This window comes from Salmo salar, chromosome ssa11, assembly GCF_905237065.1.
Source record: "Salmo salar chromosome ssa11, Ssal_v3.1, whole genome shotgun sequence".
Taxonomy (NCBI): Eukaryota; Metazoa; Chordata; class Actinopteri; order Salmoniformes; family Salmonidae; genus Salmo; species Salmo salar.
In genome coordinates, this window is record NC_059452.1 from 31,406,807 (window position 1) to 31,424,117 (window position 17,311).

A 17,311-nucleotide genomic window follows, 5' to 3' on the forward strand; every position below is an offset into this window, starting at 1 on the left:
CAACAAAGTACCTGAGACGAAGTACAACGGTCAGAGTAGTCACAATGGTCAGAGTAGTCACACTGAGGCTTTGATTATATAGATAGTGTTAAGTTATATGGTGTTACAATAGAGCGTTTTTAAAAAGTCTGTGTTAAAATAGACTTGTTAAAGCAGACAGCGTTATAATGAACAATTAAGGCACGAGGAGGTGTGGTATATGGCCAATATACCACGGCTAAGGGCTGTATCCAGGCACTCCGCGTTGCATTGTGCATAAGAACAGTGCTAAGCCGTGGTATATTGGCCACATACCACAAACCCCCGAGGTGCCTTATTGCTATTATAAACTGGTTACCAACGTAATTGGCAGTAAAAATAAATGGTATATGGTCTGATATACCACGTCTGTCAGCCAAAGTGTTGATAGCTACGGGTCTAATCTTTGGTTTTGGTGTCAGTTCATAAACTCACACTGAGGTCTTGATTATCTCTGTCTGGCTTCCTGGAGCTCACTTTCGGACCTGATGATTGGGAAGCTATAGATCAGGGGTGTGGCATGCTGTGGTAGTGTGGCCTGGGGATTGGCTACCTATAGTAAAGATCAGATTTTCTTCCCTTCTCCTACCCTTTGCGCTCTCATAAAGACCCATATAAAGGCTAATTCCACTTTAGAACAGTCCAGTAAACAGATCGAATAGAATAGAAAATAATAGAATAGAATATTATGGAATAGAATATAATACATATGTGATTGTATTCTATGTTATTTTGGGTTAAAAATAATACGCGTACATAACAAGAAAGATAAGTATACAGTATTTTATCCCAGTCCCAGAGGATAGCACATTAACGTATTAATGAAAACAATTATTTCCAAAGTGGTCCTCCTGGGACAGTGAGTGTTTTGAGGTCCAGGAGTGATAGGCTTAATCTGGGTCTGGAAAATGAGCCCTGGACTGCAGGTCTATCTGGCCAGAGTCCAGGCAGAACATCCCACGGATGAGTGGTGAACAGGGCTCTGTCCCAAATGACCCCCTGTTCCGTACATAGTGCACTACTTTTGATCAGAGCCCTGGTTAAAAGTAGTGCAGCATGTAGGGAATAGGGGGCCATGTGGGACGGAGCCCTGGAGAACAGGAGAACCCTGACCTCTCAGAGAAGACAATTGCATTACAGTCACATTACATTGGAGAAGGAGCAGTGTCAATCAGTCACAGCCCAGCACTGTGTGTGCATCCAAAATGGTACCATATACCCTATATAGCGTACCATAGGGCTCTAATTAAAAGTAGCGCACACTACAGTATATAGGGAATAGGTGCCATTTGGGACTCACCCTGTAACAGATCTTAGTACACATCTGTAATGACAGTTGTTTCCCTTTATATTATATTAGGGATGACACATTCTGAGGTTCTAGTTGCAGGCTGTAGCTTTGTAATACCAACACTTATATTGACTATACAACTAGAAATATGTCATATCACCAACATTTTACTAAACGGAAAATGTTTCTTTTTTGCAAGGGTTCATATCTGCAATATGTGGGCTGTATGTGTAGCCTACAGAGACTTTACATGGAGGTTATATGTTCTTTCTACAGAGACTTAATCCCTACACCAGGCTCCTTAGCTCCTTACATTACTAAATACACTGAAAAGAATGTAAACGATACATTCAACAATTACAGTTCATATAAGTAAATCAGTCAATATAAATTAATTATTAGGCCCTAATCTATGGATTTCATGACTAGGAATACAGATATGCATTTGTTGGTCACCGATACCTTAAAAAAAAGTTGGGGCTTGAATCAGAAAACCATTCACTATCTGGTGTGACCACCATTTGCCTCATGTCCTTCACATAGAGTTGATCAGGCTGTTGATTGTGACCTATGGAATATTGTCCCACTCCTCTTCAATGACTGTGCGATGAAGCTGGATTTTGGCGGAAACTGGAACACGCTGTCGTACACGCCAATCCAGAGCATCCCAAACGTGCTCAATTGGTGGTGACATGTCTGGTGAGTATGCAGGCCATGGAAGAACTGGGACATTTCAGCTTCCAGGACTTGTGTACAGATCCTTGCGACATGGGGCCGTGCATTATCATGCTGAAACATGAGGTGATTGCGGCGGCAGTGGGCCTCAGGATCTCGTCACAGTATCTCTGTGCATTCGAATTGCCATCGATAAAATGCAGTTGTGCCAGTGGCCATCGAAGGTGAGAATTTGTCCACTGAAGTCAGTTACGAAGCCAAACTGCAGTCAGGTCAAGACCCTGGTGAGGACGATGAGCACGCAGATGAGCGGTTTGTGCAGAAATGATTTGGTTGTGCAAACCCACAGTTTCATCAGCTGTCCAGGTGGCTGGTCACAGATAATCTCGCAGGAAAAGAAGCCGGATGTGGAGATCCTGGTCTGGCGTGGTTACACGTTGTCGGTTGAACATTCTGCCAAATTCTATAAAACGTCGTTGGAGGCGGCTTATAGTAGAGAGATTAACATTGAATTATCTGGCAACAGCTCTGGTGGACATTCCTGCAGTCAGTATGCCAATCCCTCAAAACTTGAGACATTTGTGGCATTGTATTTTGTGTCCTTTTATTGTCCCCAGCACAAGGTCCACCTGTGTAATGTATAATCAGCTTCTTGATATGCCACACTTGTCAGGTGGATGGATTATCTTGGTAAAAGAGAAACGCTCACTAGATTTTTGTGTGTATGGAACATTTCTGGGATCTTTTATTCAGCTCATGAAACATGGGACCAACACTTTACATGTTGTGTTTATATTTTTGTTCAGTACACATTGAAAAGCACATTGAGAAGGTAACATCTGAAATAATCTCCTAGCTATCACCATATAAAGTAGCATGCCTGTTGAATGCAAAATGGTCTGTTGTTGAAGCCAAGCGACCCAGCCCATGTTGTTAGACCTACTGGCTCACAGTCACAGCCCATCAATAAAGGCTAACGCTGATGCTATGTTTCACAGCCCATTTCACGTGTGTGTGTGTGTGTGTGTGTGTGTGTGTGTGTGTGTGTGTGTGTGTGTGTGTGTGTGTGTGTGTGTGTGTGTGTGTGTGTGTGTGTGTGTGTGTGTGTGTGTGTGTGTGTGTGTGTGTGAGAGAGAGAGAGTCTGTCTCTGTGGTCATAAGACTATGAATGCATCAGTGGTTAAACCCCTGAACTAATGTGGAGCAGCTGCCGGCTTACACTCCACAACAGTCCCCTCTCACTGGCTGCCTCTCCTGGTCAGTGACAGTCAATCACAACCAACATCTCACAGCTAGCCAATCACATCCAGCAATTCAAAGCTACTCGTTCACAGCTAGCCAATCACATCCAGCAATTCATAGCTACTCGCTCACAGCTAGCCGCTCACAACTAGCCAATCGCATCCAACCAATTGAATCCAGCCACTCCTAGCTAGCTGCTCACAGCTAGCCAATCAGATCCAGCCACCCCTCGCCAGCCATTCACAGGTAGCAAATCATGGGGGACCTGATTCGGGATTGAGATAAGCGTGCACAATTTGGACCTTCGCGTAAGGCATGCGTTGATGTCGGACAATGGGAGACTTAAGTGAAAACTCAAGATAAGCGCATGGATCTGATTTCAGAATACCATCCAGGGGGAGAGGCTTTGGGGTTCATCCCTGTGATGCTCAGTCAGGGCACTTAATCCCACTGTTCTGGGGTAAATCTGAACTGGTACACTATTCCCTTATTCCCTTATTATTGCACTACTATTAGCTAAAGCCCTCAGCCCTGTTATTTCAATGTAAATCATAATAACGATGATATGTACAATATTTCCCCCATACCTTTCTTTAATAGCGATCTTTGTGAGCCAGAATAGAAAGCACCAGCCTCTGGGGGCATGGTGTGCAATGGGTCAGAAACAGGACATATCTCAGTCTGCCCCAGTAGAGGTACCAGGACTGATCTGGGTCATGGAGTAATGACGTTACTATATCGAACACATCAAACCATGCATACTCAGTACTATCTAGACCCAGTCACTGGGTTCAGACCCACTCATTTCACTGAGTCTCTAATTTGAGATGAATAAAATATAGCTAGTTATTTTATCCTGATTAACACAGTGTCAGAGCGTGGTTAGAGTGTAATTGTGTATTTACCTCGGGCGAGCAAGAGAGCCGGGCCTCCACCGCAGTATGTGGGGACATTGTGTGTTGGAGCATTATGATGTGTGGTGTGTGTGTGTGTGTGTGTGTGTGTGTGTGTGTGTGTGTGTGTGTGTGTGTGTGTGTGTGTGTGTGTGTGTGTGTGTGTGTGTGTGTGTGTGTGTGTGTGTGTGTGTGTGTGTGTGTATGATGTGGTGTATCAGAGCATTTTAACTACTGAAGTAATTATAGCCTGCCTCCTGCTGTAAAAAGGAGGCATATCAATGTGGCCATTGGCTCTATTGACAGTGAGAAATCCGTACACACACACATACAGTACACACATAGCCTACACATTCACGCAAACACACGTGCAAGATACGCATTCACGCACATACACACATGTATGCAGATATATATACACACAACTACACACACACACACTTCACCATAAAAGCACTTGCAGAAGATTCTAATGGTGGACAGTCCACTTAAATTGATTTTTGTTGTGATGCATGGACCTATTACTTTATTTTACCCAAATTAAATCAAGCATACTCATTGGTTGTGGCTTGTGTGAATCCCATCCCTACTGCAGTCTTTGACGGTCCACATGGAGCCTGTGACGATTTTCCCAGTGTGAAACTGTAGATATTATGGATTTTTGTGTGTGGATCACTGCGCGGGGTTTCACCTCAATGATAACAGATTAATCCTTCTTCATGATAACAACATTGCTGTTTTCTTGCTTTGTGCAATCCTAATATCTCTGTGTGCTATATTATCTGAGGATAAAGTATCTGTGTGCTAGTATCTCTGTGTGCTAGTGTCTCTGTGTGCTAGTATCTCTGTGTGCTAGTGTATCTGTGTGCTAGTATCTCTGTGTGCTAGTATATCTGTGTCCTAGCATATCTGTGTGCTAGTATCTCTGTGTGCTAGCATCTCTGTATGCTAGTATGTCTGTGTGCTAGTATATCTGTGTGCTAGTATCTCTGTGTGATAGTATATATGTGTGCTAGTATCTCTGTGTGCTAGTATATCTGTGTGCTAGTATATCTGTGTGCTAGTATCTCTGTGTGATAGTATATCTGTGTACTAGTATCTCTGTGTGATAGTATATCTGTGTGCTAGTATCTCTGTGTGCTAGTATCTCTGTATGGTAGTACATATGTGTGTGCAGGAGTATCTGTGTGCTAGAGTATCACTGTGCTAAACTATGTCTGTGCGATAGTACATCTGTTCTATAGTTCCAATGTGCTAGAGTATCTCTGTTATAGTATCTATGTGCTACAGTATCTTTATTCTATGCCTTTACTAACAGTTCCCATTGTTTCTCTCTTTTTGCAGAGCAATGCGTCTGGTCCTGTGGAGAGCCAGTGGATTTCACAGTGATTCCCGTCCCCCACCCGGATATACAGAGTTGGAGTTTTGACACAAGCTTATCTAAGCAGGCCTGTCAGAGTTGTGTGCCTGGGGGTTGACGCTCCCTCCACCGTCCCTCCTCCCCCTCCTCCACCAACACCACCACCACCAACACCACTGCTGGCTCCTCCACCGCTGGCTCCTCCACCGCTGGCTCCTCAGCCCAAGCAGAGCTGCTCCACTGCATCTTTAATAGACGTCTCTCAAAGCATTGCCTTCCATGGTTTCTGCCCTGCTCCAGACCCTATCATCTTACATCGTGAAGATTTGCAAAGGAATGTTTACAAAGAAATTGGCGAATCCCACAAAGAAGAAAGAGAGTAGCAACAATAAAGAGCCCAAATTGACCACCACTGATTTGCGTGACCAAGGTAACCTGACGCCGACACTCTCCACCACTCTGAAAACTACAGTGAAAAAAATCAGCAAATGCTCTTCGGCGCGTAACATCTCTCTTGAATTAGACGACGGAAAAAACGACTGCTCATCTCTCTCACCGACTTTCAGTTACCGTGTAGCGATAGCGAACGGACTCCCGAAAAACACTCTTCTTCTGAACAACAATGAGAGTATCTTCCAGGAGATCCTTTCCATCAATAGCGAATACTCTGACTCCCTGAGCGAGGTCAAACCTGTGCGTAGATTCGATGAGCAGAAATCTCACACCATGCCAGTGAGACGGAACAGAAAGAGCCTCATTAGTCTGGCGCCCTCCGATGGCAGCTCAGAAGGTGAGAGGGTGGAGCGCTCAAGTCTGCACACTCTCCGACTTGGCGCGCTACGCAAGCTGAGGAAATGGAAAAAGAGTCAGGAGTGCGTGTCTTCGGACTCCGAGGTGAGCAACTGGAGGAAGACCCTGGGTATCCGGAGCAAGTCCCTGGACCGGGCTGGGAGGCAGCAGAAGTCGACCTCTGCCTTAGAAGCCGGCTCCAGCTCAACAGGCTGCATCAACCAAACCCAGGATGTGATGGAGATGATCTTTAAGGAGCTGCAGGGCATCAGCCAGATCGAGACAGAGCTTACAGAGCTCAGGGGACACGTCAACGCCCTGAAGAACTCCATCGACGAGATCTCCTCCAGCGTGGAGGTGGTGCAGACCGAGATCGAACAACTGCGTACTGGCTTCGTCCAGTCCCGGAGAGAGACGCGAGACATCCACGACTACATCAAGCAGGTCAGCCACCAGGCCAACAAGGCCAGCCTGAGGTTCATAAACGTCCCTGAGGAGAAGCTGGAGAAAACTGAGAGTCTCATCTATCATATTCTAAAGGACAAAATGGGATTTTCTGAAGCACATAAAACACTTAAAATAGAGCTAGCCCATCGGTTAGGGCAACAAAGAGAATGTTCCAATGCAAAACCTAGGCCTATTATTGTAATATTCTCAACCCCCTCAGATAGAGATTTAGTTTTGAAAAAATGCTACAAACTGAAGGGGACTGGTATATCTGTATCCACTGATAACTTAACGACTCATGACGTGAAGGAAAAGAAAGATAAAGGAGCAATGTCCTCTTCTCAAACCTACGAGAGCATGGACATTAAGGTCTCAGCCAAGGACAAAGCTGAGAGTGATGACTGGGACTCTATGGACAGTGACAAGGAGCTAGATGAACTAAACAGGAACAAATATGCAATGGTGGTGTCTAAGCCTGTTCACAAACATAAAGCAGATAAAAAGAGGCACGGTCACCATGAGCACGGTAGCCGGTCTGCGGATGAGGCAGGCTACTCTGCCTCAGTTCACTACGCTGATGACTCCTATGATGAGTCTGACAAAGCCTCCAAGCCCTACTATGGTGACCTCACCCCCGGCTGGCTCTCTCAGAGTGACTACTCCACCCCCAAGCTCAGCCGCTCCGAGTCTGACTGCTCCAAGCTCTGCCAGTCCTACTCTGAAGACTTCTCAGAGAGCCAGTACTTCAGCCGGCCCAATGGCAGCTCTCTACTATCCTCCTCAGACCAGGAGCTGTGGCAGAGGAAGCAGGAGGACATGGCGTCATCGTGGTACGCCAGCCAGACCCTCAGCCAGGAGAACCCTCCGTACGCCGAGCCCAACGAGGCCGAGACCACCGAGACCATCGACAGTGGGGTGAGCAATGGGCTGGTCTGCATGTCTGGGGATAGGAGCCATTACAGTGGCTCACAGCTGTCTCTGCAGGGAGACCTCTCTCCATGGAAGGACTGGCCTCACCTGGAGCAGGGAGCAGACTCTGGGCTGGACGCTTCCACAGAGCAGAACATGGTGTCTGAGGTCAGCAGCCCCTTTGACCCAGCTGCCATCCCTGGCTTCCCTGAGAACATCACCAAGTGTCAGGAGGTGGACCTGGCATTTGAAGGGGAGGAGACTTTCATGTTGGATATGGTGGAAAGCACCCTGTTGGACACCGCCCTGCTGGACATCACCCGACTGGAGAGTGCCCGGCTGGGTAGTGCTCCCCCCACTACTCTTTATACAGCCCCTATTGTAGCGAAAGAACCTGTTGTAACACCTCCTGTCCATAAGCCTAAAGCTAAAGAGACTGCTAAAACACTTCCTAAAGAAACTTCTAAAGCAGCTCCTAAAGCTAAAACACCTCCTAAAGAGTTAGCTAAAACGGTTCCTAAAGAGGTTGCTAAGACTAATCCTAAAGATGTTGCTAAAACTATTCCTAAAGAGGTTGCTAAAACTATTCCTAAAGAGCTTGCTAAAATTATTCCTAAAGAGGTTGCTAAAATTGTTCCTAAAGAGGTTGCCAAAACACCTAAAGAGGTTGCCAAAACACCTAAAGAGGTTGCTAAACCTATTCCTAAAGAGGTTGCTAAAACTATTCCTAAAGAGGTTGCTAAAACTATTCCTAAAGAGGTTTCTAACACTATTTATAAAGTGACTTCTAAACCGGCAAAAGAGGTTGCTAAATCAATTGCTGAAGAGGCTGCTAAAACTATTAAACTAAGAGAAACAGCCAAATTGATTCCTAAAGAGAATGTTAAAACACCTCCTAAAGAAATTGTTAAAGCTATTCATACAGAGGCTCCTAAAACACCTCTGAAAGACACTCCCAAAACAAGCCCAAAAGATACTCCCAAAACAAGTCCGAAAGAAACTCCCAAAACAAGTCCGAAAGACACTCCCAAAACAAGTCCAAAAGAGACTGTGAAAATACTTCCCAAAGACCCTCCTAAAACAAGTCCAAAAGAGGCTGTGAAAACACCTCCCAAAGACACATCTAAAACTAGTCCAAAAGAGACACCTAAAATGGTCCCTAAAGGGTCATCTAACACGCTTCCTAAAATGGCAGCTAAAGAAGCCCCTGAACTATCCCACCAAACATTCCCTGAGCTTGATGTCAAACACAGCTTCCAACCGAGCCAGACCAAGTCATCCACCATGTACCGTAGCCAAAGCGAGATCCGGTCTGAGAAAGTTGTAGAGGAGGTGCCCAAGTCCTGGAGCAGCCGCCTCAGCATCGACCTCACCGACAAAGCTCCGTCCTTCAGCTTTGGGTTTGGCTCCACCCTGAAGAAGGCAAAATCAGCCCTGGAGGTGGTGTGGAAGTCAGGCCCTCCACCTAGTGCCACTCCCCCGGAGCCACCCCCAGACTCAGGCTCCTTCATGGGCCGCTTCCGCACACTGTCCACCTCCACGGCCAACGACTCCAGCACCACCATCGACTCAGACTCCTTCGTCTACAAGGCTGAAGATGAAGATGAGGCTGACGCTGGTGACCAGCTGGAGGACAATGAGACCGCCTATGTCGGGGTGATGGAGCAGGTCCTAGCCAACCTGGAGAACCGGTCCAACGCCAACGACACAGAAGAGACAGAGGAGTTTGAGGAGCCCATACTGGATTATGATCCTGATGCCTCTCAGGATTATGTCTCTGAAGACTATGAGGCTACCACCCAGGATTACGAGGACTCTGAGGATGTTGAGGCCACCCAGGAGGCTGCAGTCGTTCTGGAGTATGACTGTAGTCTGGACGAGCAGTACGACGAGGAGTACAGTGAGGATTACGTTGATGATGCCATGACCGGGGACATGGCAGAGGACACAGCAGAGTATGAAGCCATGGTGGAGTATGTCGAGGTGGAGGAGCCTGACGAGGAAGAAGAAGAGGAGGAGGAGGAGGAGGAGGAAGAGGAGTTAATGGAGGACATGGAAGAGGGGGATGAGATGGAGGAAGCCTCCAAAGCGTCTGCGTCGGAGAGGACGGAAAACCTAGAGGATGAGAACAAAAACATTCCGGAGAAGGAGGAGATGCCTGCAGAGACTCCGCCCAAAAAGCGCATCCGTCCTACGTTTAAGGAGGCTGCGCTGAGGGCCTACAGGAAGCAGATGGACGAGCTGCAGCAGCAGATCATGGCTGGAGGTACCTTCTCTTTACTACATTTTACTTCACTTTTCTTCACTTTACTACACTTTACTACACATTACAACCTGATCTGGTTTGCACTGTATAACCAACTGCTATGGTAGTTGTCATGCCAAGTTTGACCATTGGATCTGGCAAGACAGCACAAACAGATCTGGGACCAGGCTGCTACACTTTGTCTTCTCTCTTTACTCATCTTTGGCATTGTACCAGTGTAGTGCAGAAAGGGTTACACTATATTACTCAGAGTTTTGCTCAGTTCAGGTCATAAGGTTCAAATTATGGTATGTATGTAATAACAAAGTTATTACATTATCCACTGTGGATATCAGTCATACAGTTAACAGTACAGTAGCATGTAAAGTATGCACTATAAAATAGATATGTTGGTGTACTATCTGACTTTTATCCATGAGATTTGAACACAGACATTTATCTGAGTTGAGATGTGGAATGATTCGTGTCAGTTGAACATGTCTTTGGTAGAGAATCCTTGAGGATCAGACTGGGGCCTGTAGTGGAATATGTATGCTCTGAGCTCCTGGGAACCCCCAGCGTCTGTTCCACTGGTGTTGGGATTTCAGGGACTTTTAGGTTGACTTTGACTGTTTGATTTGCTCCTGGCATCTTGCTGAATTGGTCATTGATTTTGGGCTTGATGCTAATATGAAGGGACGACTGTTTTCTTTGAAGGTGGGCAAGGTTAGTGTCAGGGATAGAGGTATGTATAACATAATCCTTGTGGTGCAGCACTTTATAGCTGACTTAAACTGATGGATTTTTATTTTAGAATGCAAGGGTCTTTTTTCAGTTGGAGAGTTGTCTGATTTTTGTGAGTATGTCTCTTCCTCATGAACATTTTATGCATCTAAAACAGTACAACACCCATGTTCCAGGAACAATGCAATCAGATTAGCTCAGACTCGAACAACATGACTTCCATCCATTACCTTCGACCATCAGGGATATTCAGACAATGAAAGCAAAAGAACGCACTGTTTCTGACAGCTTAGAAATATGAACTAAAAACTAAACATCAAATTCAAGTGGTGGGTGTTTACAATGCCTGGAGCCACATTACCCTTTCCATTTAGTGAACTAGGTCTATTCTCCACATTACCCTTTCCATTTAGTGAACTAGGCCTATTCTACACATTACCCTTTCCATTTAGTGAACTAGGTCTATTCTCCACATTACCCTTTCCATTTAGTGAACTAGGCCTATTCTCCACATTACCCTTTCCATTTAGTGGACTAGGTCTATTCTCCACATTACCCTTTCCATTTAGTGAACTAGGTCTATTCTCCACATTACCCTTTCCATTTAGTGAACTAGAAATATTCTCCACATTACCCTTTCCATTTAGTGGACTAGGTCTATTCTCCACATTACCCTTTCCATTTAGTGAACTAGGTCTATTCTCCACATCACCCTTTCCATTTAGTGGACTAGGTCTATTCTCCATATTACCCTTTCCATTTAGTGGACTAGGCCTATTCTCCACATTACCCTTTCCATTTAGTGGACTAGGTCTATTCTCCATATTACCCTTTCCATTTAGTGAACTAGGTCTATTCTCCACATTACCCTTTCCATTTAGTGAACTAGGCCTATTCTCCACATTACCCTTTCCATTTAGTGGACTAGGTCTATTCTCCACATTACCCTTTCCATTTAGTGGACTAGATCGATTCTCCACATTACCCTTTCCATTTAGTGAACTAGGCCTATTCTCCACATTACCCTTTCCATTTAGTGGACTAGGTCTATTCTCCACATTACCCTTTCCATTTAGTGAACTAGGCCTATTCTCCACATTACCCTTTCCATTTAGTGGACTAGGTCTATTCTCCACATTACCCTTTCCATTTAGTGAACTAGGCCTATTCTCCACATTACCCTTTCCATTTAGTGAACTAGGCCTATTCTCCACATTACCCTTTCCATTTAGTGAACTAGGTCTATTCTTGTGAATTCCGTCAATGCTTTTAGTGGAACATTGACCCACTTTTAAGAGTTTGATAATAATGTCAAAATATGATTTGTCTTATTGCTCTGCTATTACATTTCCCCTTTGGGATCTGCTAAATGAATCAGACGGTATACCTTAGACTATGGCTGGAATCTCATGAAACCTGCAGAAATTATATTATTATTTCGCTTAAAAATGCTCATTTTGATTAAGGTGAATATTAGATTTGTTTTGTTACACCTCAAAAACATGATTTAGTGAATCTGATTACACTTACTGGAATAATGCTTTTTTCTGCAGCTCAGGTTTGCAGACAAAACCGCAAGCTTAATCAGACAAACATATCGCCAAAGAAAAATGATTTCTCGGTCTGTATAAGTGGTTATTATTGATTTAGTGAAGCAAACAATGAACTGTTTTAAGTGGAATGAAGAAAGGTTTTTAAATCAGAGCTATGGCGGGACCAGGGGAATAGCCTGTCACTTGTTTAAAGTGAACAAGCTCTTGACCAACATGTGGTTGCAGTTATAGTGCACGGCTACACTCACAGCACAGCATGCACACACACACACACACACACACACACACACACACACACACACACACACACACACACACACACACACACACACACACACACACACACACACACACACACACACATACACACACACACACACACACACACACATATACACACACACACACATATACACACACACACACACACACACACACACACACACACACACACACACACACACACACACACAGCATGCACAGATACAGCAGTAAATCATGTACACAGTATATTGGATACAACAAACTGAAATATACAGTATAGGCTAATGGATACAGCATACTCACACCTATATCTTAGGTAAGGTATGTAGGATACAACATACCCCTTTATTATAGATACATTATATTAAATATAAATACATACAGTACATATTTTCAAAGACTTGATCTTTTAGCAGGGGGGTGCTTTGCACTTCGGCACTATTCCTTAGTAATTGGTTTCATTACCAGGCAAGCTAAAGCAAACACACCTCAAGCATTGTAAAGTATTAGACACTTGTATTTTACCCAGTTCAGATATGGCTACAGCTACAGCTAATGCTGCTGCTATTGTTATTACTTGTTATTTTGTCATTGCTAGTCATTTTGCTATTGTTATTACTTGTTATTTTGTCATTGCTAGTTATTTTGCTATTGTTATTACTTGTTATTTTGTCATTGCTAGTTATTTTGCTATTGCTAGTTATTTTGCTATTGTTTATTATTTTGCTATTGCTAATTAAAATGTATTTTGCAATTGCTAAAAGCCTAATCTATTTTTATTTCTACAGCTACTACTATACTGTATATGCATGAATACAGCTACAGCTACTTACAGCTACAGATATTGTTAGTGTTAGTGTTACAGCTACTACTATACTGTATATGCATGAATACAGCTACAGCTACTTACAGCTACAGTTATTGTTAGTGTTAGTGCTACAGCTACTACTATACTGTATATGCATGAATATAGCTACAGCTACTTACAGCTACAGTTATTGTTAGTGTTAGTGCTACAGCTACTACTATACTGTATATGCATGAATACAGCTACTTACAGCTACAGATATTGTTAGTGTTAGTGTTACAGCTACTACTATACTGTATATGCTTGAATACAGCTACAGTTATTTACAGCTACAGTTATTGTTAGTGTTAGTGTTACAGCTACCACTACTGTATTGAGATGCTAATGTGGGCTCCCAAGGGCATTCTTTAACCAGGTCAGCCTTGCTTAAAATATTTATATGAGTTTTGTATGGTAGTATACTGTAGCCTCTTTCTACTACTACTGCTGCCACTGTTGGCTGTGGATGGTTTCTCCTGGGAGAGGCAGAGAAAGGCAGACCCTGGTCCTGGCACACTGTGCCACATTCTATGAGTGTCTAAAAAATGCAAATAAAGTGGCATTAAAAAGGAAAGCAGGAGAGGGAGTTGTGTTGTTATGTTAATTGATGTGATGGGGTCCTACTAACTCTGGGCCTAGATTGCTGTTCAAATACCAATACTCTCAGTTGACTGGCTCTGTGGCTCTGCCCTGGCTCCAGATCTGTAGTCGTCAGAAACGAACTGGCCATAGGACAGTCAGGCAAATGCCAGATGGACTGATCCATCTATAGGCATCAGTGGGCCAGTCTAAATTGGGTTTTTATGCGCAGAATGATCATTATTTGGCTAATAATGGGGGCGTCACAGTAAACATGGGCTAGTATGTTTGGATTTCTGGTCCCAGTCTGTCCCTGGCAGCAGACGTTCCAGTGGTTTAGGCTGTGGGAGGGATTATCAACAGGGATTCTGAGCTAACATGGAGCGTCTTCCTCCCTCCTTGAGAATGTTTGTAGTTCTGAGTCTCTCTCACTCCCTTCCTGGAAAATGGCGTATAGCTTTGACTCTGTCTTTCTCTCTCACTGGAAATGGCTGAGGCTTTGAGTCCGTCTCCCTGCCTCTGTCTGCCACAGCCACAACACAGGAGGAAGCATCCCAAAGGCAATTGGACTCCTTTAGTGATGGTGTTACATGATGCAGAGAGTTTGAGTGCTGCAGCCTATGGGAAACCACTGATTCTGGGCAGGCCCCACTTGAATTTTTAGTAGCTACAGATTTATGGACATAGCCACTACTTCTGCCATGTTCGACCACTCAACAGATCCTACAAGCCTTCAGACTGACAGGGCGTGACTACTGTTCATAACTAGCACTGGCATAACACAGTTTCTCTGGACCCCCCCCACACACACACACACTTTCTCATGTTAAACCTAACATTTCACAAAGCTATGCATGGTGTCGCATGGTATCGCAATGCTGCCATTTTTAGACTGCTGGCTGGTGGAAATAATGTAATTAATTGTTTAGTAATTAAAGTTGGAAATTCTAACATTTCAGATTGTAAGATAGTTGTTCGATGCCACAGCATACTAATCAGCTACCAATATAACTGTCCTGTATAGGCTACTTGAACCTGCAGGACATGAGCCGTCCTTGCTCTTTCTCCCAGCTTGGATAGAAGTAGTTGTGTGTAAAACCAGTCTATTAATGCCAAATAATACAGTCAATCACCCTCAAAACACTAGCTTACTAGGGATTGTTTCCTTATGCAGTGTACTGTCTATAGCTATATACCATATTTAGCTGCTATTTATAAAAAATATTTGATACAAATTACACATAAAATAGCCTAACAATGAGGAAAAAAGTTGTCGACTTGAGGATAAATTCAGCCACTATTTATTGTTGAACTCAGCGGGTTTTGTCTGGCTAATAGTCTACACAAATGGGCTGCAATATTCAAGGTAAATTAAATGAAATCAAATGAAATCTAACTTGAAACACTCCCCTGATCTCCTGAAGTCTTCCTTATTTGTGTGCAAATGTTTTTACTCATGTATGTCCAGGTTGTGGACTGTTTTCCATACTGAGTATTGCCAACATAGAGAGTCTTTCCTGAGACATTTTCCATTATTCTGTATTTCCATTGTGCTGCACATAATTTCAATTTAGTCTTGAATGATGCATGCCAAGATGTACCAGAGATAAGGGACTGTTGATATTGAAACCCCAAAACTCAAACGCAGGTTCACTAGTACGAATGAAATCGCAAACCGCTTTTTTTGTTCAAGCCCTCAAGAACTGTTGTCTGCTAAAGATGATCATTTGTTTGCATCTGGCAATTTATTGACTGTCCAGTATCCAGATTACCTGACCCCAGAGCTTCCTATACAGTGAATATCTTTTCATAACGTGTTGAGGCCAGAAATTAAGGATAATGAGAGGCTCAATTAAAGCTGTTGCAGAACTGCTGTATTTGAAGCACCGCTCCCCCCTGCAGTTTACCTGATGTTGCTATGGCAATCAAGCTGTTTTTACTCTCCCTGTAACTGTTACTACTGCGGAGAGATTGTTTTCTAAGCTAAAACTCATAAAGAACTACTAAGAAGCATTAGGCTGTCGGTCTAAAATGAGCTTTTGAACACCTGAGTAAGCTCCACTCATTGCACTGGCACCGTCGTAGCCTTGACCACAACATTTGTTCACCGATATCCCCTTACACTTGCAGTCATTTAAATGCTTTCTTTTCAAGGCCTGAGGCACGTTTTCAGTCACATTCCTGAAGCCCAAGAAACAAACACTTAGCTTCCTAGTACTCATGGAAAGTAAAAAGTTGATGAATTACTTTTTGGAGGGTTACTGTCAAAATGACATTGATGACAGGTGCAATGGTCCCCAGAGCTTGTGGGACCTCCTGCCTTGTGCGGGAGGTCCCACAAGGTGGTGTCCGGTACGCCAGCGATAACTAATGCAATGGTGCACTGAATCTGTTTCTTTGTTTTATCATGGTTTCTGTAATATCGTTATTATGTTTAATGTCATCAGCGTGAGAACGTGTGATGAGTCATGAGATAACTCTCTTCTCTTTTCTTTCTCTTATTTTCTCTTCCGCTCTCTCACTTCCGTCCTCTCTCTCTTCTCTCCCCTCGCTCCCTTCTTCTCTCTCTTCCTCTACTATTCTAGTTCCTCCCTCTCTCACCCCTCTCTCTGTTACTTTTTTTGATTATCTGTGTGTTGGCCTCACAGACCCTGGTGGGAGGGGTCAGTAGGCCTACCTGTTTATATTGTCAGCCTGCAGCAGACTATTCTGAAGTGTGGAATTGCACACTTCCCGTCATGGACTCCCTCCAGCCAATTTTTAAACCAATCCAATGCTTTTAAATCTATGACTGGAATTGTGCGGGTGTGGGATGGAGAATTTGGCGTAAAACCTAAGGCTCCTAATGGGAAGAGCTTCAGTACATGATTATATTACTAGCCTGAAGCAGGCTAGCTTCTGGTTATATTGTTAGCCTGCAGATGGCTAGCTGCTGGTCATACTGTATTGTTACCCTGCATCAAGGCTAGCTGCTAGTAATACTGTATTGTTAGCCTGCAGAAGGCTTGCTGCTGGTCATACTGTATTGTTAGCCTGCAGGGGAGGGTCAGTGCTTGTTGATGGTTAGCTTGCAGGCCTCATAGTTAAACTGTTAGCTCGCAGCAGGCTAACTGCTTCACTGACTTTGGATCAATGCCCTCCATGACCATGCTCTGTTGTATTATAGTCTATTTATTCCACTGTGCGACCAAGACACGATCCACTTTATATTTGTAACACAGTCATACTTAGCATATTCATAATGTATACTGTATATCCTATTGTGTACATATCTGTTTTATTACTATGCATGCTACCTTCCTCTAATTACTTGTTATTTTTTTGTGACTTGATTGTTATTGTACTGCAATGTTGAGGCTAGTATGCAAGCATTTCACTGCACCTTTTATGCCTGCTGTAAACTGTGTACGTAACGAATACAATTAGAGGTGTTTGGAGGGGTCGAGCTTGGTGAT

At 43.9% G+C, this 17,311-nt stretch overlaps 1 protein-coding gene across 2 annotated transcripts in view; it reads left to right on the forward strand.

The window, feature by feature from the left end:
• Positions 1-17,311, forward strand: part of LOC106592186 (protein unc-13 homolog C) — a 177,639-nt gene that overhangs the window by 13,378 nt on the left and 146,950 nt on the right. For both annotated transcript variants that reach the window (XM_045689345.1, XM_045689346.1), the window contains exon 2: positions 5,464-9,890. In XM_045689345.1, the coding sequence (XP_045545301.1) occupies positions 5,759-9,890 (4,132 nt within the window). In that variant the 5' untranslated portion in view covers positions 5,464-5,758. The remainder of the gene's footprint in view (positions 1-5,463; positions 9,891-17,311) is intronic.